The 21,724-nt window shown below is 49.0% G+C and overlaps 1 protein-coding gene across 2 annotated transcripts in view; it reads left to right on the plus strand.

Moving 5' to 3' along the window:
* Positions 1–12,164: 12,164 nt before the first annotated feature.
* The window catches only part of PPP1R16A (protein phosphatase 1 regulatory subunit 16A), a 36,257-nt gene continuing 26,697 nt past the window's right edge, over positions 12,165–21,724 (plus strand). Inside the window, exons 1-5 of one of the 2 annotated variants that reach the window (XM_058808168.1) lie at positions 18,205–18,253; positions 18,334–18,402; positions 18,633–18,869; positions 19,022–19,250; positions 20,473–21,002. In XM_058808168.1, coding sequence (XP_058664151.1) covers positions 20,732–21,002 — 271 coding nt within the window. In that variant the 5' untranslated portion in view covers positions 18,205–18,253; positions 18,334–18,402; positions 18,633–18,869; positions 19,022–19,250; positions 20,473–20,731. Of the gene's footprint in view, positions 12,231–18,204; positions 18,254–18,333; positions 18,403–18,632; positions 18,870–19,021; positions 19,251–20,472; positions 21,003–21,724 lie in introns of those variants that run through there. The other variant, XM_058808177.1, reaches the window with a different exon arrangement.

Raw genomic sequence — 21,724 nt, forward strand, 5'->3', positions numbered from 1 at the left:
CATTTAGGGGATTTTGGGGGTCGGGATTTGGGGATTTTGGGGTCACAATTTGGGAGTTTTGGGGTTCTGATTTGGGGTTTTCGGGGTCTCATTTATGGGATTTTGGCGTCCCAGTTTTAGGGAGTTTTGGGGTCCTGATTTGGGGGTTTTGGGGTCACAATTTTGGGATTTGGGATCACAATTTGGGGGATTTTGGGGTTCTGATTTGGGGGTTTTGGGGTCTGAATTTGAGGATTTTGGGGTCCCGATTTGGGGGTTTTGGGGTCCCATTCTTGTGGGGTTTTGGGTCACATTTAGGGGATTTTTGGGGTTCATATTTGGGGGATTTGGGGGTCCCAGTTTGGGGGTTTTGGGGTCACATTTAGGGGATTTTGGGGGTCGGGATTTGGGGATTTTGGGGTCACAATTTGGGAGTTTTGGGGTTCTGATTTGGGGTTTTCGGGGTCTCATTTATGGGATTTTGGCGTCCCAGTTTTAGGGAGTTTTGGGGTCCTGATTTGGGGGTTTTGGGGTCGCAATTTTGGGATTTGGGATCACAATTTGGGGGATTTTGGGGTTCTGATTTGGGGTTCTGATTTGGGGGTTTTGGGGTCTGAATTTGAGGATTTTGGGGTCCTGATTTGGGGGTTTTGGGGTCCCATTCTTGTGGGGTTTTGGGTCACATTTAGGGGATTTTTGGGGTTCATATTTGGGGGATTTGGGGGTCCCAGTTTGGGGGTTTTGGGGTCACATTTAGGGGATTTTGGGGGTCGGGATTTGGGGATTTTGGGGTCACAATTTGGGGGTTTTGGGGTTTGATACAGGGGATTCTGAGGTCCCATTTTTCTTGGGTTTGGGGTCCTGATTTGGGGATTTTGGGGTCACATTTAGGGGATTTTGGGGGTCGGGATTTGGGGGCTTTGGAGTCTTGATTTTGGGGTCAAAATTTGGAGGATTTTGGGGTCACATTTAGGGGATTTTTGGGGTTCTGATTTGGGGGTTTTGGGGTTCCTATTTGGGGATTTTGGGGCTCCAATTTGGGGGTTTTGGGTTTCCAATTTGGGGGTTTTTGGGTCCTGATTTTGTGGTTTTGGGGCCGCATTTAGGGGATTTTTGGGGATGGAATTTGGGGGTTTTGGGGTTGCAGTTTGGGGGTTTGGGGGTCACATTCAGGGGATTTCCAATTTGGGGGGTTTGGGGTCCTGATTTGGGGGTTTTAGGGTCTGAATTTGGGGGTTTGGGGTCCAAATGAGGTTTTTTTTGGGTTTTTTGGGGGGTTTCTCATGGGGTTTTTTGGGGGTTTCTCCCAGGATTTTTTGGGGTTTCTCCCGGGGTTTTTTGTTTTTTAGGATTTTTGGTTTTCCCACCCTATAATTTGAATTTTGTCAGGTGCTGCAGGACCCCTCCAAGCCGCACTCCAAGGGTCCCTTTTTGGGTTTTTTTATGGGATTTTTGGGGTTTCCCATGGGATTTTTTGGGGTTTTTAATGGGATTTTTTGGGGTTTTTTATGGGATTTTTTGGGGGTTTTTGGGGTTTCTCACAGGTTTTTTTTTAGGATTTTCGGTTTTCCCACCGCATAATTTGAATTTCCCCCGTCCCAGGTGCTGCCGGACCCCTCCAAACCCCAAACCCGGGGGAGCCTCACTTGGGGTCCCTTTGTGGTTTTTTTTTTTATGGGATTTTTTGGGGGTTTTGGGGGTTTTTATGGGATTTTTTGGGGGTTTTTGGGGGATTTTTTGGGGGTTTTTGGGGTTTCTCCTGGTTTTTTTTAGGATTTTTGATTTTCCCACCCCATAATTTGAATTTCCCCCCTCCCAGGTGCTGCCAGACCCCTCCAAGCCGCACTCCAAGGCTCCTTTTTGGGGTTTTTTATGGGATTTTTTGGGGTTTCCCATGGGATTTTTTGAGGTTTTTGGGGGATTTTTTGGGGGTTTTTGGGGTTTCTCACAGGGTTTTTTTTGGATTTTCAATTTTCCCACCCCATAATTTGAATTTCCCCCGTCCCAGGTGCTGCAGGACCAATCCACACTCCAAGGCTCCCTTTTGGGGTTTTTTATGGGATTTTTTTGGGGTTTCCCATGGGATTTTTTGGGGTTTTTGGGGTTTCTCACAGGATTTTTTTGGGATTTTCGTTTCTCCCGCCGCACAATTTGCATTTCCCCCGTCCCCAGGTGCTGCTGGACCCCTCCAAGCCGCACTCCAAGGCTCCTTTTTGGGGTTTTTTATGGGATTTTTTGGGGTTTCCCATGGGATTTTTTGGGGTTTTTGTGGTTTCTCCCGGGATTTTTTAAGATTTTCGTTTTTCCCACCGCACAATTTGAATTTTCCCCGTGCCCAGGTGCTGCAGGACCCCTCCAAGCCGCACTCCGAGGGTCCCTTTTTGGGGTTTTTTATGGGATTTTGGGGGTTTTTTTATGGGATTTTTTGAGGTTTTTTGGGGTTTTTTGGGGTTTTTGGGGTTTCTCACGGGATTTTTTTAAGATTTTCGATTTTCCCACCCCATAATTTGAATTTCCCCCCTCCCAGGTGCTGCAGGACCCCTCCAAGCCGCACTCCAAGGCTCCTTTTTGGGGTTTTTTATGGGATTTTTGGGGGTTTCTCATGGGATTTTTTGGGGTTTTTTGGGGATTTTTGGGGTTTCTCACAGGGTTTTTTTCGGATTTTCGATTTTCCCACCCCATAATTTGAATTTCCCCCGTGCCCAGGTGCTGCAGGACCCCTCCAAACCCCAAACCCGGGGGAGCCTCACTTGGGGTCCAAAAAACTTTTTGGGTTTTTTATGCGATTTTTATGGGATTTTTGGGGGGTTTTTAGGGTTTCTCATGGGATTTTTGGGTTTTTTTTGGGGTTTTTTATGGGATTTTTTTGGGGTTTCCCATGGGATTTTTTGGGGTTTTTGGGGTTTCTCACGGGGATTTTTTTTGGATTTTTGGTTTTCCCACCCCATAATTTGAATTTCCCCCCTCCGTGCCCAGGTGCTGCAGGACCCCTCCAAGCCGCACTCCAAGGGTCCCTTTTGGGGTTTCTCATGGGATTTTTTTGGGTTTCCCATGGGATTTTTTGGGGTTTCTCATGGGATTTTTTGGGGGTTTTTGTGGTTTCTCACAGGATTTTTTTAAGATTTTCGTTTTTCCCACCGCACAATTTGAATTTCCCCCCTCCCAGGTGCTGCAGGACCCCTCCAAGCCGCACTCCGAGGGTCCCTTTTGGGGTTTTTTATGGGATTTTTTGGGGTTTCTCATGGGATTTTTTGGGGTTTTTTATGGGATTTTTTTGGGGTTTCTCATGGGATTTTTGGGGGGTTTTTGTGGTTCCTCACAGGATTTTTTCGGATTTTGGTTTTTCCCGCCGCACAATTCGCGTTTCCCCCTGCCCAGGTGCTGAAGGACCCCTCCAAGCCGCACTCCAAGGGCAATTTCTGGACGGTGGACGTGTCGCGGATCCCGCCGGCGGCGCTGCGGCTGCAGAACACGGCGGTGGCGCGGGGCGCCCTGGGCACCGCGCCCGCCTTCGTGCCCGACCTGGCGCCGTTCGTGCTCTCGGGGTGCCCCTACCCCCCGAACCCCCCGAACCCATCCCCAGCCCCCCCGACCTCCTCCTTCTCCATCGATTCCCTGCTCCGCGACAGCGCCCCCAAATTTTCGGCCGTTTCGCCCCGAAACTGGGGGTGCCCCCCGGCCTGGGCGCTGCTGCCCGCGTCCCACGGCGCGGGGGTGGCGCCCAACGCCGTGGCGCCCGGCGCGGCGCCACCCAACGCGGTGGTGCCCAACGGGGTGGCGCCCAACGTGGGGCCACCCAACGCGATGGTGCCCAATGGGGTGGCGCCCAACGCGGGGCCACCCAACGCGATGGTGCCCAATGGGGTGGCGCCCAACAGCGTGGCGCCCAACGCGGTGCCACCCAACGCGATGGTGCCCAATGGGGTGGCGCCCAACGTGGTGCCACCCAACGCGATGGTGCCCAATGGGGTGGCGCCCAACGTGGTGCCACCCAACGCGATGGTGCCCAACGGGGTGGCGCCCAATGTGAGGCCACCCAACACGATGGTGCCCAATGGGGTGGCGCCCAATGTGGTGCCACCCAACACGATGGTGCCCAACGGGGTGGCGCCCAACAGCGTGGCGCCCAACGCGGTGCCACCCAACGCGATGGTGCCCAACGGGGTGGCGCCCAACGTGGGGCCACCCACCGCCGTGCCACCCAACAGCGTGACGCCCAACGCGGCGCCACCCAACGCGATGGTGCCCAACGGGGTGGCGCCCAACGCGGTGCCACCCAACACGGTGGCGCCCAACGCGGGGACCCCGAATTCGGGGCGCCACTGGGGGGTCCCGGCCCGGAGCTTTGGGGAGAAAGCCCCGAACCCCGAGCGGGATTTTGGGGGGGCGGCGCCCCCCGCCCATGCCCCGCCCCCCAACAAGAGCGTCTTCGACGTTTGGCTGAGCCACCCCGGCGACATCGCCATCCGCGGCTGATGACGTCATAGGGGCGCCCCAAAATTTTGGGGGGGGCGCCCCAGAATGCGCGGCAAAAATTTTGGGGCATCAGGGCCCAAAAAACCGGCGGAATTTGGGGGTGAAAGGCCCCAAAATTGAGTTTAAACACCACAAATTTCATCCAAATTCTCCCTGATTTGGAGGTGATGACGTCATAGGGGCACCCCCAAGTTTTGGGGGGTCAGCCTCAAATCTGTGACAAAAATTTTGGGGTGTCAGGGCCCCCCAAAAAATGGCGGAATTTGGGGGTGAAAGGCCCCAAAATTGAGTTTAAACACCACAAATTTCATCCAAATTCTCCCTGATTTGGAGCTGATGACGTCATAGGGGCGCCCCAAAATTTTGGGGGGGCGCCCCAGAATGTGCAGCAAAAATTTTGGGGTGTCAGGCCCCAAAAAAATGGCGGAATTTGGGGGTGAAACGCCCCAAAATTGAGTTTAAACACCACAAATTTCATCCAAATTCTCCCTGATTTGGAGCTGATGACGTCATAGGGGCGCCCCCAAAAATTTGGTGATGTCATCGCCTCCAATGACGTCATACACCCCCAAAATTTGGGGGGTTTTAATGCAATTTTGAGGTGTTCGGACTCAAGTTTTTGGCGTTTCACCCCCAATTTTTGACATTTTGAGGGGGTGACACCCCAAAATTTTGGGGTGCCCCTATGACGTCATCACTCCTAAATTTGGGGGGTCTGGACGCGATTTTGGTGGTGACACCCCCAAATTTTAGGGTGTTTAGACTCAATTTTGGGGCATTTCACCCCCAAATTTTGCCCAAATCCCACCCAAAAATTTGGGGGTGCATGAGGTCATGGGGGCGATGACGTCATAGGGGCACCCCAAAATTTTTAGGGTGTCACACCCTCAAAATGTCAAAATTTGGGGGGGAAATGCCCAAAATTGAGTCTGAAAACCCCAAAATTTGGCGGTGTCACCACCAAAATCGCATCCAGACCCCCCAAATTTAGGAGTGATGACGTCATAGGGGCACCCCAAAATTTTTGGGGGTCACCCCCAAATCTGTGACAAAAAATTTTGGGGTGTCAGCACCTAAAAACGGCAAAATTTGGGGGTGAAACGCCCCCAAAATCGAGTCTGAACGCCCCAAAATTGCCTCAAACCACCCCCAAAAGTTGTGGTGATGACGTCACAGGGGCACCCCCAAATTTGGGGGGATCCCCGCCCAAAAAATTGAATCGAAATCCCCCAAAATTTTGGGGTCAAACCCCCCCGGAATGGCCCCAAAATGCGGGGCTGAATGGCAATGACGTCATCGGGGTTTCCACGCTCCATATATGGGCGTGGTGACGTCATCGGGGTTTCCCCGGTCCGTATATGGAGGTGGTGACGTCATCGGGGTTTCCCCGGTCCGTATATGGGCGTGGTGACGTCATCACTGCTGTCCCGTGTTTCCCCTCCCTCTTTTCAATAAAGGATCGGCCGGATTGAACCAGTTTGAGCCAGTTTGCGCCAGTTTGAACCAGTTTGAACCAGTTTGAGCCAGTTTGAGCCAGTTTGAACCAGTTTGCACCAGTCTGCACCAGTCTGCACCAGTCTGCACCAGTCCCTCCCAGTTTGCACCAGTTTGAGCCAGTTTGAACCAGTTTGAGCCAGTTTGAGCCAGTTTGCACCAGTCTGCACCAGTTTGCACCAGTTTGAACCAGTTTGAGCCAGTTTGAGCCAGTTTGCACCAGTCTGCACCAGTTTGAGCCAGTTTGAACCAGTTTGAGCCAGTTTGCACCAGTTTGCACCAGTTTGCACCAGTCTGCGCCAGTTTGCACCAGTTTGCACCAGTTTGAGCCAGTTTGCACCAGTTTGAACCAGTTTGCACCAGTTTGAGCCAGTTTGAGCCAGTTTGAACCAGTTTGCACCAGTCTGCACCAGTCCCTCCCAGTTTGCACCAGTTTGCACCAGATTGAGCCAGTTTGAGCCAGTTTGCACCAGTTTGCACCAGTCTGCACCAGTTTGCACCAGTTTGAGCCAGTTTGAGCCAGTTTGAACCAGTTTGCACCAGTTTGAACCAGTTTGAACCAGTTTGCACCAGTTTGAACCAGTTTGCACCAGTTTGATCCCAGTCCCTCCCAGTTTAGTTCCCATGTGGCCCCAGTTTGTCCCAGTTTGCCCCAGTTTGGTCCCAGTTCATCCCAGTCCCTCCCAGTTTGATCCCAGTCCATCCCAGTTTGGTCTCAATTTGTCCCAGTTTGGCCCCAGTCCCTCCCAGTTGGATCCCAGTCCATCCCAGTTCATCCCAGTTTGGTCTCTGTCCCTCCCAGTCCATCCCAGTTTAATCTCAGTTCCTCCCAGTTTAATCCCAGCACCTCCCAGTCTGTCCCAGTTTGCTCCCAGTTTGATTGCCGTCCCTCCCAGTTCATCCCAGTCTGTCCCAGTTTATCCCAGTCCCTCCCAGTTTGGATCAGTCTGTCCCAGTTCATCCCAGTCCCTCCCAGTTTGGAACCAGTCCCTCCCAGTCCCTCCCAGTCCCTCCCAGTCACTCCCAGTTTACTCCCACTCCGTCCCAGTTTGTTCCCAGTTTGTTCACTCCCAGTCCCTCCCAGTTTAATCCCAGTTTGGCCCCCGTCCATCCCAGTCCCTCCCAGTTTGTGTTACTTGTCCCAGTTTGTCCCAGTCCCTCCCAGTTTGGCCCCAGTCCATCCCAGTCCATCCCAGTTTAGTCCCAGTCCATCCCAGTCCCTCCCAGTTTGGCCCCAGTCCATCCCAGTCCCTCCCAGTTTGCGTCAGTTGTCCCAGTTTATCCCAGTCCATCCCAGTTTGGCCCCAGTCCCTCCCAGTTTGGCCCCAGTCCATCCCAGTCCCTCCCAGTTTAGTCCCAGTTTGTCGCAGTCACTCCCACTCTGTCCCAGTTTCATCCCAGTCTGCTCCCAGTTCGATCCCAGTTCATCCCAGTTCATCCCAGTGCCTCCCAGTCTCTCTCAGTTCATCCCAGTCCCTCCCAGTTTGTCCCAATTGCTCCCAGTTTGCTCCCAGTTCTTCCCAGTCCCTCCCATTTTGGAACCAGTTTGGCCCCAGTCCCTCCCAGTCCCTCCCAGTTTGATCCCAGTCCCCTCCCAGTCTGTCCCAGTTGCTCCCAGTTCCCTCCCAGTCCCTCCCAGTTTGGCCCCAGTTCATCCCAGTCCCTCCCAGTTTAGTCCCAGTTTGTCGCAGTCACTCCCACTCTGTCCCAGTTTCATCCCAGTCCCTCCCAGTTTTTCCCAGTTTGTCCCAGTTTGGCCCCAGTCCCTCCCAGTTTGGCCCCAGTCCCTCCCAGTCCCTCCCAGTCCATCCCAGTTTGGTTCCTCCTAGTTTGTCCCAATCACTCCCAGTTTGTTCCCAGTTCATCCCAGTTCGATCCCAGTCCATCCCAGTTCATCCCAGTCTGCTCCCAGTTCATCCCAGTTCGATCCCAGTTCATCCCAGTCCCTCCCAGTCCCTCCCAGTTTGGCCCCAGTCCCTCCCAGTCCCTCCCAGTTTAGTCCCAGTTTGTCGCAGTCACTCCCACTCTGTCCCAGTTTCATCCCAGTCACTCCCAGTTTTTCCCAGTTTGTCCCAGTTTGGCTCCAGTCCCTCCCAGTTTGGCCCCAGTCCCTCCCAGTCCCTCCCAGTCCATCCCAGTTTGGTTCCTCCCAGTTTGTCCCAATCACTCCCAGTTTGTTCCCAGTTTGATCCCAGTTCATCCCAGTTCATCCCAGTTCATCCCAGTTCATCCCAGTTCATCCCAGTCCCTCCCAGTTTGTCCCAATTGCTCCCAGTTCGCTCCCAGTTCTTCCCAGTCCCTCCCACTTTGGAACCAGTTTGGCCCCAGTCCATCCCAGTCCCTCCCAGTTTGATCCCAGTCCATCCCAGTCCCTCCCAGTTTGATCCCAGTTCCCTCCCAGTCTGTCCCAGTTTCTCCCAGTTCCCTCCCAGTCGCTCCCAGTTTGGCCCAGTCACTCCCAGTTTAATCCCAGTTTAGTCCCAGTCCATCCCAGTTTGCTCCCAGTCGCTCCCAGTCCATCCCAGTTTATCCCAGTTTGTTCCCAGTCCTCCTAGCTTGTTCCCAGTCCCTCCCAGTCCCTCCCAGTTTAATCCCAGTTTGGCCCTCGTCCATCCCAGTCCCTCCCAGTTTGGAACCAGTTTGGTCCCGGCTGCTCCCAGTCCATCCCAGTCCCTCCCAGTTCATCCCAGTCCCTCCCAGTTCATCCCAGTTTGATCCCAGTCCCTCCCAGTCCCTCCCAGTTTGTTCCAGTCCTTCCCAGTTTGATCCCATTTTGCCCCCAGTTTGGTCCCAGTCCCTCCCAGTTTGGTCCCAGGGGCTCCCAGTCTGTCCCAGTTCATCCCAGTTCATCCCAGTCCCTCCCAGTCTGTCCCAGTTGGTCCCAGTTCATCCCAGTCCGTCCCAGTCTGTCCCAGTTGGTCCCAGTTCCCTCCCAGTCTCCTTCAGTCCCTCCCAGTCCTTCCCAGTTTGTCCCACTTTGGCCCCAGTCACTCCCAGTTTAATCCCAGTTTGGCCCCAGTCCCTCCCAGTCACACCCAGTCCCTCCCAGTTTGCGTCAGTCTGTCCCAGTTTGTCCCAGTTTGGCCCCAGTCCCTCCCAGTTTGCGTCAGTCTGTCCCAGTTTGGTCCCAGTTTGGCCCCAGTCCCTCCCAGTTTGATCCCAGTTTGCTCCCAGTTGGGTCCCAGTCACTCCCAGTCCCTCCCAGTTTGCGTCAGTCTGTCCCAGTTTGTCCCAGTTCGTCCCAGTTTGTCCCAGTCCCTCCCAGTCACCCCCAGTTTAATCCCAGTTCATCCCAGTTTGGCCCCAGTTTGATCCCAGTCCATCCCAGTCCCTCCCTGGCCCTAACACTCTATCCCAGTTTGTTCCCAGTCTGTCCCAGTTTGGTTCCTGTTCCTCCCAGTTTGGACCAGTTTGGTCTCAGCCCCTTCCAGTCTGGTCCCAGTTTGTCCCAGTCCCTCCCAGTCACCCCCAGTTTAATCCCAGTTCATCCCAGTTTGGTCCCAGTCTGATCCCAGTCCCTCCCAGTCTGTCCCAGTTGGTCACAGTTTGCTCCCAGTACATCCCAGTCCCTCCCAGTTTGATCCCAGTTTGGCCCCAGTCCCTCCCAGTTTGATCCCAGTTTGCTCCCAGTTGGGTCCCAGTCACTCCCAGTCCCTCCCAGTTTGTCCCAGTTCGTCCCAGTTTGTCCCAGTCCATCCCAGTTTGTCCCAGTCCCCCCCAGTTTGCGTCAGTCTGTCCCAGTTTGTCCCCAGTTTGATCCCAGTCCGTCCCAGTCCCTCCCTGGCCCTAACACTCTATCCCAGTTTGTTCCCAGTCTGTCCCAGTTTGGTTCCTGTCCCTCCCAGTTTGGACCAGTTTGGTCTCAGCCCCTTCCAGTCTGATCCCAGTTTGTCCCAGTCCCTCCCAGTCACCCCCAGTTTAATCCCAGTTCATCCCAGTTTGATCCCAGTTTGGCCCCAGTTCATCCCAGTTTAATCCCAGTTTGGCCCCAGTCCCTCCCAGTTTAATCCCAGTTTGGCCCCAGTCCCTCCCAGTTTGCGTCAGTCTGTCCCAGTTTAGTCCCAGTCCATCCCAGTCCATCCCAGTTTGATCCCAGTTTGTCCCAGTCCCTCCCAGTTTGTCCCAGTCCCTCCCAGTTTGGTCCCAGTTCATTGATTGGGATTTGGGATTTGTGGGAATTCAGGGGTTTGGGGTTTGGAATTTGGGGTTTGGGATTTTGGGGATTTGGGATTTGGGATTTTGGGGATTTGGGGTTCAGGGATTTGGGATTTTGGGGATCTGGGATTTGTGGGAATTCAGGGATTTTGGGGGATTTGGGGTTTGGAGTTTGGGATTTGGGGGAAATTCAGGGGTTTGGGATTTTGGGGGTTTGGGGATTTGGGATTTGGGGTTCAGGGATTTGTGGGAATTCAGGGGTTTGGGATTTTGGGGATTTGGGATTTGGGGGATTTGGGATTTGGGGTTTGGAGTTTGGGATTTGGGGGAATTCAGGGGTTTGGGATTTTGGGGGTTTGGGGATTTGGGATTTGGGGTTCAGGGATTTGGGATTTTGGGGATCTGGGATTTGTGGGAATTCAGGGATTTTGGGGGATTTGGAGTTTGGAGTTTGGGATTTGGGGGAAATTCAGGGGTTTGGGATTTTGGGGGTTTGGGGATTTGGGATTTGGGGTTCAGGGATTTGGGATTTTGGGGATCTGGGATTTGTGGGAATTCAGGGATTTTGGGGGATTTGGAGTTTGGAGTTTGGGATTTGGGGGAAATTCAGGGGTTTGGGATTTTGGGTTCAGGGATTTGGGGGAAATTCAGGGATTTGGGATTTGGGGTTCAGGGATTTGTGGGAATTCAGGGGTTTGGGATTTTGGGGATTTGGGATTTGGGGGATTTGGGATTTGGGGTTTGGAGTTTGGGATTTGGGGGAATTCAGGGGTTTGGGATTTTGGGGATTTGGGGGTTGGGATTTCAGGTTTGGAATTTGGGGGATTCAGGGGTTGGGATTTGTGGGAATTCAGGGATTTTGGGGTTGGGATTTGGAGTTTGGAGTTTGGGATTTGGGGGAAATTCAGGGGTTTGGGATTTTGGGGGTTTGGGGATTTGGGATTTGGGGTTCAGGGATTTGGGATTTTGGGGATCTGGGATTTGTGGGAATTCAGGGATTTGGGGGTTTTGGGATTTTGGGGGATTTGGGGTTTGGATTTGGGAGAATTCAGGGGTTTGGGATTTTGGGATTTGGGATTTGGGGGTTTTGGGGGATTTGGGATTTGGGATTTGGGGGATTTGGGGTTTGGAGTTTGGGATTTGGGGGAATTCAAGGGTTTGGGATTTGGGGGATTTGGGATTTCAGGTTTGGAATTTGGGGGATTCAGGGGTTGGGATTTGTGGGAATTCAGGAATTTTGGGGTTGGGATTTTGGGATCTGGGATTTGGGATTTGTGGGAATTCAGGGATTTGGGATTTGGGGGTTTGGGGATTTGGGATTTGTGGGAATTCAGGGATTTGGGATTTGGGATTTTGGGGATCTGGGATTTGTGGGAATTCAGGGATTTGGGGTTTGGGATTTGGGGTTTGGAGTTTGGGATTTGGGGGAAATTCAGGGGTTTGGGATTTTGGGGATTTGGCGTTTGGAGTTTGGGGTTTGGAGTTTGGGATTCGGTGTTGGGGATTCGGGGTTTGGGATTTTGGGGATTTGGGGTTTGGGGGAATTCAGGGATTTTGGGAGGTTGAGGGATTTGGAACTGGGGAGTTCAGGGATTGGGATTTTGGGGCTTCAAGGATTGGGATTTTGGGGCAATTCAAGGATTGGGATTTTGGGGTTCTCATTCCTGGGGGGCTGCAGAGATTTGGGATTGGGAATTGAGGCTGAGGCGTCTCCCACTCACACCCTGAAGGAATTTCCCCCCTATTTGAAACCTCGAAATATCTTGGGAGGAACACAAACACACCACAGTGGACACCCTAAATCCCTCTGTGGAGGAACCCAAACTTGTGGAAACCCCAAAAAATAAAAAAAAAAACCAAACAAAACCCCCAAAATTTTGCGTTGTATTCCCCCGCCGTCCGCCAGGGGGCGCCGCTCCTTGCCCCGCCCGCCATCTTGAGTGCGGCGCGGCACTTCCGGGTTGTGCGTCACTCACTTCCGGGTTTGCAGCCACTCACTTCCGGCGTCACCGGAAGTGGCGCGGTCGCCATGGCGACGGCCCCGCCTGTGGCAGCGGCGGGCGCGGCCCGAGGGCGCGGCGGGGACAGCGAGGGGACAACGAGGGGACAGCGAGGACACAGCGCCGGTAACGGGAGCGGCGACACCGCGGGGACAGCGCGGGGGGGGGCCGGGAGTGAGGGGGAGCCGGTGGAACGGAGAGGGGAGGGGGGGGGGAGAGGGAAGGGGCCGGACAAAATGGCGGCGGCGTGAGGGGCGGCCGGAGCGGGGCGCGGGGACATGGCGGGAACCGGGAGGGGACCGAGGGGACCGAGGGGACTTTGGGGACATGGCGGGAACCGGGAGGGGACCGAGGGGACCGAGGGGACTTTGGGGACATGGCGGGAACCGGGAGGGGACCGTGAGGGGACTTTGGGGACACAGAGGGGACCATGAGGGGACTTTGGGGACCGTGAGGGGATTTGGGGACATGGAGGGGACTTTGGGGACTGTGAAGGGACTGAGGGGACCGTGAGGGGACTTTGGGGACATTGAGGGGAGTTTGGGGACATTGAGGCGACTTTGGAGACACAGAGGGGACCGTGAGGGGACTTTGGGGACACAGAGGGGACCATGAGGGGACTTTGGGGACATGGAGGGGACTTTGGGGACTGTGAAGGGACTGAGGGGACCGTGAGGGGACTTTGGGGACCGTGAGGGGACTTTGGGGGGACTTTGGGGACACAGAGGGGACCGTGAGGGGACTTTGGGGGCCGTGAGGGGACTTTGGGGACATGGCAGGAACCGTGAGGGGACTGAGGGGACACGAAGGGGACTTTGGGGACATTGAGGGGGCCGTGAGGGGATTTTGGGGGCATGGCGGGGACCGTGAGGTGACATTGAGGGGACTTTGGGGGCCGTGAGGGGACTTTGGGACGTGGAGGGGACTTCGGGGACTTTTTGGGGACCGTGAGGGGACTTTGGGGACCGTGAGGGGACTCTGGGGACATGGAGGGGGCCGTGAGGGGACTGAGGGGACACTGGGGACATGGCGGGAACCGTGAGGGGACTTTGGGAACCGGGAGGGGACTGAGGGGACACGGAGGGGACTTCGGGGATCGTGAGGGGACTTTGGGGACACGGAGGGGACCGTGAGGGGATTTTGGGGACCGTGAAGGGACTTTGGGGACATTGAGGGGACTTTGGGGCTGTGAGGGGACTTTGAGGGGACTGAGGGGACATTGGGGGGGGTTTGGGGACATTGGGGACCATGAGGGGACTTTGGGGACCGTGAGGGAACTTTGGGGACATGGAGGGGACTTTGGGAACACAGAGGGGACTTTGGGGACAGTGAGGGGACTTTGGGGACAGTGAGGGGACTTTGGGGAGACAGAGGGGATCATGAGGGGACTTTGGGACACTGAGGGGACCGTGAGGGGACTTTGGGGACATGGCAGGAACCGGGAGGGGACCGAGGGGACACGGAGGGGATTTTGGGGACCGGGAGGGGACTTTGAGGGGACCGTGAGGGGACATTGAAGGGACTTTGGGGACTGTGAGGGGATTTTGGGGACCGTGAGGGGACCGTGAGGGGATTTGGGGACATTGAGGGGACTTTGGGGACATTGAAGGGACTTTGGGGACCGTGAGGGGATTTTGGGGACCGTGAGGGGACTCTGGGGACCGTGAGGGGACTTTGGGGACTGTGAGGGGACTCTGGGGACCGTGAGGGGACCGTGAGGGGATTTGGGGACATTGAGGGGACTTTGGTGACCGTGAAGGGACTTTGGGGACATTGAAGGGACTTCGGGGACATTGGGGACCGTGAGGAGACTTTGGGGACCCTGAGGGGATTTGGGGACATTGAGGGGACTTTGGTGACCGTGCAGGGACTTTGGGGACATTGAAGGGACTTCGGGGACATTGGGGACCGTGAGGGGACTGAGGGGACCGTGAGGGGACACGGAGGGGACTGAGGGGACACTGAAGGGACTTTGGGGACTGTGAGGGGATTTTGAGGACCGTGAGGGGACCATGAGGGGATTTGGGGACATTGAGGGGACTTTGGTGACCGTGAAGGGACTTTGGGGACATTGAAGGGACTTTGGTGACATTGGGGACTGTGAGGGGACCGTGAGGGGACACGGAGGGGACTGAGAGGACATTGAAGGGACTTTGGGGACTGTGAGGGGACCGTGAGGGGATTTGGGGACATTGAGGGGACTTTGGTGACCGTGCAGGGACTTTGGGGACATTGAAGGGACTTTGGGGACCGTGAGGGGACTTTGGGGACTGTGAGGGGACTTTGGGGACATTGAAGGGACTTCGGGGACATTGGGGACCGTGAGGGGACTTTGGTGACCGTGAGGGGACTTTGGGGACATTGAAGGGACTTTGGGGACTGTGAGGGGACCGTGAGGGGACATTGAAGGGACTTTGGGGACATTGAAGGGACTTTGGGGACTGTGAGGGGACTTCGGGGACTTTGAGGGGACACGGGGGGGACTGAGGGGACATTGAAGGGACTTTGGTGACCGTGAAGGGACTCTGGGGACTTTGGGGACCATGAGGGGATTTGGGGACATTGAGGGGACTTTGGGGACATTGAAGGGACTTTGGGGACTGTGAGGGGACTTTGGGGACACGGAGGACCCTGAGGTCCTATTGGGGGCACCTTGGGGACATCGAGGTCCCCTCAGAGGGACCCTGGGGTGCCCTTGGGGGCTTTGGGGACACCGAGGGTCCCCTCAGGGAATTTTGGGGCGTTTTGGGGACATTTCTGCGCCTTTGGGGCTGTTTCAGAAATTTGGGGACATTCCAGGAAATTTTGGGGACATTTCAGGGAATTTTGGGGACATTTCAAGGAATTTTGGGGACATTTCAAGGAATTTTGGGGTGTTTGGGGAATTTTTGTGTTTTTTTATGGAATTTTGGGGCTGTTTTGGGGACATTTCTGCGCCTTTGGGGCTGTTTCAGAAATTTGGGGACAATCCAGGAAATTTTGGGGACATTTCAGGGAATTTTGGGGACATTCCAGGAAATTTTGGGGACATTTCAAGGAATTTTGGGGACATTTCAAGGAATTTTGGGGGGTTTGGGGAATTTTTGTGCTTTTTTATGGAATTTTGGGGCGTTTTGGGGATATTTCTGGGATTTTTGAGGCTTTTTTGGGGGAATTTTGGTTTTTTTCTGGGAATTTTGGGGCTTTTGGGTGGAATTTTTGGTTTTTTTGGGGAAATTTCTGGGAATTTTGGAACGTTTGCGGAATTTTGGGGTTTTGGTGGAATTTTGTGGCTTTTTTTTTTTGAATTTTGGGGCTTTTTTGGGGAATTTTGGGGTTTTTAAAGGAATTTTGTGGCTTTTTTGGGGAATTTTTGTGCTTTTTAATGGAATTTTGAGGAGTTTTGGTGCTTTTTTTGTGGAATTGAGGTTTTTTCTCTGGAATTTTGTGGAATTTTGGGGATTTTTTGGGGAATTTTGGGGTTTTTCTGGGAATTTTGGGTTTTTTTTGTGGAATTTTAGGGTTTTTGGGGAAATTTCAGGGAATTTTGGAGCGTTTGTGGAATTTTGGGGTTTATTTTAGGATTTTTTGGGACTTTTTTTGGGAAGTTTGGGGCTGTTTTGGGGAAATTTCAGGGAATTTTGGGGCTTTTTTTGTGGAATTTTGGGGTTTTTAGGGAATTTTGGGGCTTTTTTGAGGAATTTTGGTTTTTTTTCAGGGAATTTTGGGGTATTTGGGGAATTTTTGTGCTTTTCTATGGAATTTTGAGGAGTTTTGGGGCTTTTTTTGTGGAATTGAGGTTTTTTCTCTGGAATTTTGGGGAATTTTGGGGTTTTTCTGGGAATTTTGGGGTTTTTTTGTAGAATTTTGGGATTTTTGGGGAAATTTCAGGGAATTTTGGAGCGTTTGTGGAATTTTGGGGTTTTTTAGGCTTTTTTGGGACTTTTTTTGGGAAATTTGGGGCTGTTTTGGGGGAAATTTCTGGGAATTTTGGGGCTTTTTTTGTGGAATTTTGGGGTTTTTTAGGGAATTTTGAGGCTTTTTTGGGGAATTTTGGGATTTTTCAGGGAATTTTGGGGTGTTTGGGGAATTTTTGTGCTTTTTAATGGAATTTTGAGGTGTTTTGGGGGTTTTTTTGTGGAATTGAGTTTTTTTTCTGGAATTTTTGGGAATTTTGGGGCTTTTTTGGGGAATTTTGGGGCTTTTAATGGAAATTTCTGGGAATTTTGGGGTTTTTTTTAGGATTTTTGGGACTTTTTGATGGAATTTTGGGGCTTTTTTGGGGAATTTTGGGATTTTTCAGGGAATTTTGGGGTGTTTGGGGAATTTTTGTGCTTTTTAATGGAATTTTGGGGCATTTTGGGGCTATTTCAGGGAATTTTGGGGCTTTTTTGTGGAATTTTGGGATTTTTTAGGGAATTTTGGGGCTTTTTTGGGGAATTTTGGGGTTTTTAAAGGAATTTTGTGGCTTTTTTGGGGAATTTTTGTGCTTTTTAATGGAATTTTGAGGTGTTTTGGGGCTTTTTTTGTGGAATTGAGGTTTTTTCTCTGGAATTTTGGGGAATTTTGGGGTTTTTCTGGGAATTTTGGGGTTTTTTTGTAGAATTTTGGGGTTTTTGGGGAAATTTCAGGGAATTTTGGAGCGTTTGTGGAATTTTGGGGTTTATTTTAAGATTTTTTGGGACTTTTTTTGTGAAATTTGGGGCTGTTTTGGGGGAAATTTCTGGGAATTTTGGGGCTTTTTTTGTGGAATTTTGGGTTTTTTTAGGGAATTTTGGGGTGTTTGGGGAATTTTTGTGCTTTTCAATGGAATTTTGAGGAGTTTTGGGGCTTTTTTTGTGGAATTTAGGTTTTTTTCTGGAATTTTGGGAATTTTGGGGCTTTTTTTATGGAATTTTGGGGTTTTTTTAGGGAATTTTGGTGCTTTTTTGTGGAATTTTGGGGTTTTTCAGGGAATTTTGGGGCTTTTTTGTGGAATTTTGGGGTTTTTCAGGGAATTTTGGGGCTTTTTTGTGGAATTTTGGGGCTTTTTAATGGAATTTTGAGGAGTTTTGGGGCTTTTTTTGTGGAATTTTGGGGCTTTTTAATGGAATTTTGGGGCTGTTTTGGGGATATTTCTGGGAATTTTGGCACTTTTCAGGGAATTTTGGGGCTTTTTTGGGGAATTTTTGGTTTTTTTCAGGGAATTTTGGGGTGTTTGAGGAATTTTCTGTCTATTTTAAGGAATTTTGGGGTTATTTTGGTGCTGTTTTGAGGAATTTTTTGGGAATTCTGGTGGGATTCGAGGTCAATTCTGGCTTTAAAAAATTCCAAATTTTTGGGGAATTCTGGTGGGATTTGAGGTCAATCCCAGCTTAAAAAAACCAAAAAAATTCCAAAAAATTCCAATTTTTTTCAGAATTCTGGTGGAATTTGAGGTCAATCCTGGCTTAGGAAAACCAAACCAAAAAAATTTAAAAATTCCAATTTTTTATTGGAATTTCAGTCAGATTTGAGGTCAATCCTGGCTTTAAAAAAAAATCCAATTTTTTTAGGAATTTCAGTCAGATTTGAGGTCAATCCCAGCTTAGGAAAACCAAACCAAAAAAATTCCAAAAAATTCCAATTTTTTTAGGAAATCCACTGACATTCAAGGCCAGTCCCAGCTTAGTAAAACCCAAAAAAATTCCAAAAAATTCCAATTTTTTTTAGGAATTCCCATCAGGTTCAGGTCAGTCCCAGCTTAGAAAAACCAAAAAAAACTCCAAAAAATTCCAATTATTTTTAGGAAATCCACTGACATTCCAGGTCAGTCCCAGCTTAGAAAAACAAAAAAAAATTCCAAAAAATTCCAATTTTTTAAAAATTCCCATCAGATTCCAGGTCAATCCTGGCTCAGCAAAACAAAAAAAAAAACCTCCAAAAAATTCCAATTATTTTTAGGAAATCCACTGACATTCAAGGTCAGTCCCAGCTTAGAAAAACCAAAAAAAACCTCCAAAAAATTCCAATTTTTTAAAAATTCCCATCAGGTTCCAGGTCAGCCCCAGCTTAGAAAAACCAAACAAAAAATTCCAAAAAATTCCAATTGTTTTAGGAAATCCACTGACATTCCAGGTCAGTCCCAGCTTAGAAAAACCAAAAAAAAACTCCAAAAAATTCCATTTTTTTTTAATCAACTGACATTCAAGGTCAGTCCCAGCTTAGAAAAACCAAAAAAAAAATCTCCAAAAAATTCCAATTATTTTTAGGAAATCCACTGACATTCCAGGTCAGTCCCAGCTTAGAAAAACCAAAAAAAATTCCACAAAATTCCAATTTCTTTAGGAATTCCCATCAGGTTCCAGGTCAATCCCAGCTTAGAAAAACAAAACAAAAAATCTCCAAAAAATTCCAATTTTTTTTTTATCCAGTGACATTCAAGGTCAGTCCCACCTTAGAAAAACCCCAAAAACCTCCAAAAAATTCCAATTATTTTTAGGAAATCCACTGACATTCCAGGTCAGTCCCAGCTTAGAAAAACCAAAAAAAATTCCAAAAAATTCCAATTTTTTTAGGAATTCCCATCAGGTTCCAGGTCAGTCCCAGCTTAGAAAAACCAAAAAAATTCCAAAAAATTCCAATTTTTTTTACGAAGTCCACTGACATTCAAGGTCAGTCCCAGCTTAGAAAAACAAAAAAAAATTCCAAAAAATTCCAATTTTTTAAAAATTCCCATCAGATTCCAGGTCAATCCTGGCTCAGCAAAACAAAAAAAAAACCTCCAAAAAATTCCAATTATTTTTAGGAAATCCACTGACATTCAAGGTCAGTCCCAGCTTAGAAAAACCAAAAAAAAACTCCAAAAAATTCCATTTTTTTTAGGAATTCCCATCAGGTTCCAGGTCAGTCCCAGCTTAGAAAAACCAAACAAAAAATTCCAAAAAATTCCAATTTTTTTTTATCCAGTGACATTCAAGGTCAGTCCCAGCTTAGAAAAACCAAAAAAAATTTCCAAAAAATTCCAATTTTTTTTTTAATCAACTGACATTCAAGGTCAGTCCCAGCTTAGAAAAACAAAAAAAAAATTCCAAAAAATTCCAATTTTTTTAGGAATTCCCATCAGGTTCCAGGTCAGTCCCAGCTTAAAAAAACCAAAAAAATTCCAAAAAATTCCAATTTTTTTTACGAAGTCCACTGACATTCAAGGTCAGTCCCAGCTTAGAAAAACCAAAAAAAATTCCAAAAAATTCCAATTTTTTAAAATTCCCATCAGATTCCAGGTCAATCCCGGCTCACCCAAAGCGGCCAAACCGGGCGAGCTGGGATTGATTTATTCATTTATTTATTCATTTATTTATTCATTTATTCATTCATTTATTTATTTATTTATTCATTTATTTATTCATTTATTCATTCATTTATTTATTCATTTATTCATTTATTTATTTATTCATTTATTTATTCATTTATTCATTTATTTATTTATTCATTTATTTATTCATTTATTCATTTATTTATTCATTTATTCATTTATTTATTCATTTATTTATTCATTTATTCATTCATTTATTTATTCATTTATTTATTCACTTATTCATTCATTTATTTATTCATTTATTTATTTATTTATTTATTCATTTATTCATTCATTTATTTATTCATTTATTCATTCATTTATTCATTCATTTATTTATTCATTTATTCATTCATTTATTCATTCATATATTTATTCATTTATTCATTCATTTATTTATTCATTTATTTATTCATTTATTCATTCATTTATTTATTCATTTATTTATTCATTTATTCATTCATATATTTATTCATTTATTTATTCACTTATTTATTCATTTATTCATTCATATATTTATTCATTTATTTATTCATTTATTCATTCATTTATTTATTCACTTATTTATTCATTTATTCATTCATATATTTATTCATTTATTTATTAATTTATTCATTCATTTATTCATTCATTTATTCATTCATATATTTATTCATTTATTCATTCATTTATTTATTCATTTATTTATTCATTTATTCATTCATTTATTTATTCATTTATTTATTCATTTATTCATTCATATATTTATTCATTTATTTATTCACTTATTTATTCATTTATTCATTCATATATTTATTCATTTATTTATTCATTTATTCATTCATTTATTTATTCACTTATTTATTCATTTATTCATTCATATATTTATTCATTTATTTATTCATTTATTCATTCATTTATTCATTTATTTATTTATTTATTTATTTATTTATTCATCTATTTATTCATTTATTCATTCATTTATTTATTCATTTATTTATTCATTTATTAATTAATTAATTAATTAATTTATTTATTTATTTATTTATTTATTTATTTATTTATTTCTGCTTGTTTTGACTTCCCTGTGCCCAGGATTCCTCCCACGGCGCCTCCCCGACGCCTCTGCGTGCGCAGCCACCTGAAGGATCCGCGGGAATTCGGCAGAAATTTGGGAATTTTTGTCGATTTTGGCTCCGCCTGAGAACGAACCCCGGGAGATGCTCCCCAGGCTCTGCCCCTCGCCGGCGCCGCGCCGAGGCCGCGGCGTGGAGGGATAAAGCGACGCCCCCCGGCCGGATTTCGGGGTGATGCTGCCGCTGGCCGCCCTCGCTGCCGAGCTTTGGGGGCGGCCATGGCCGAGCACCGGGAGCTGCTGGCCGAGATGCCGGCGGTGGCGCGGCTGGGCACGGCCGAGCGGCTCCGGCACGCGCGGCGGCGCCGCGCCCAGCAGCTCAAAGCGTGGGCTCAGGCCCAGAAGGAGACGCCGGGAACCCCCAAAGGAGGAGGAGGAGGAGGAGGAGGAGGAGGAGGGGAGAGGAAGAGCAGGAGGAGGAGGAAGAGGGTGACGTTCCCGGCCAGCGTGCGGCTCCTGGAGGCGGCGGCGCGGCACGACGCCGAGGAAGGTGCGGGCACGTGGGGGTTCCTGGGATTTTTGAGTTTTTTGGGGGGGAGATGGAGGGGCGGGGATGGAGGTGGGGTGGTTGTGGGGGTCTGGTGGGGGTCTGGGAAGAGTTGGTGGGGGTGGTTGTGGTGCCGTTGGGATCCTTGGAAGAGTTGATGGGATGGACACGGTTCCTTTGGGATCCATGGAATTGCCTTTGGGATCATTGGAATTGCCATTGGGATCATTGGAATTCCCATTGGGATCCATGGAATTGCCATTGGAATCATTGGAATTGCCATTGGGATACATGGAATTGCCATTGGGATCCTTGGAATTGCCTTTGGGATCCGTGGAATTGCCATTGGAATCCTTGGAAGCATCATTGGGATCCTTGGAATTACCTTTGGGATCCTTGGAATTGCCATTGGGATCCTTGGAATTGCCATTGGGATACATGGAATTGCCGTTGGGATCCATGGAATTGCCTTTGGAATTCCTTGGAATTCCCATTGGGATCCTTGGAATTGCCTTTGGGATCCGTGGAATTCCCATTGGGATCCTTGGAATTCCCATTGGGATCCTTGAAAGCACCATTGGAATCCTTGGAATTGTGATGGAATCCTTGGAATTGCCATTGGGATCCATGGAATTGCCATTGGGATCATTGGAATTGCCTTTGGGATCTTTGGAGGGGTTGTTGGGATTGTCGTGATTCCATTGGGATCCTTAGAATTGCCATTG

This window comes from Ammospiza caudacuta, chromosome 1 (assembly GCF_027887145.1).
Source record: "Ammospiza caudacuta isolate bAmmCau1 chromosome 1, bAmmCau1.pri, whole genome shotgun sequence".
NCBI classification, from domain to species: Eukaryota; Metazoa; Chordata; class Aves; order Passeriformes; family Passerellidae; genus Ammospiza; species Ammospiza caudacuta.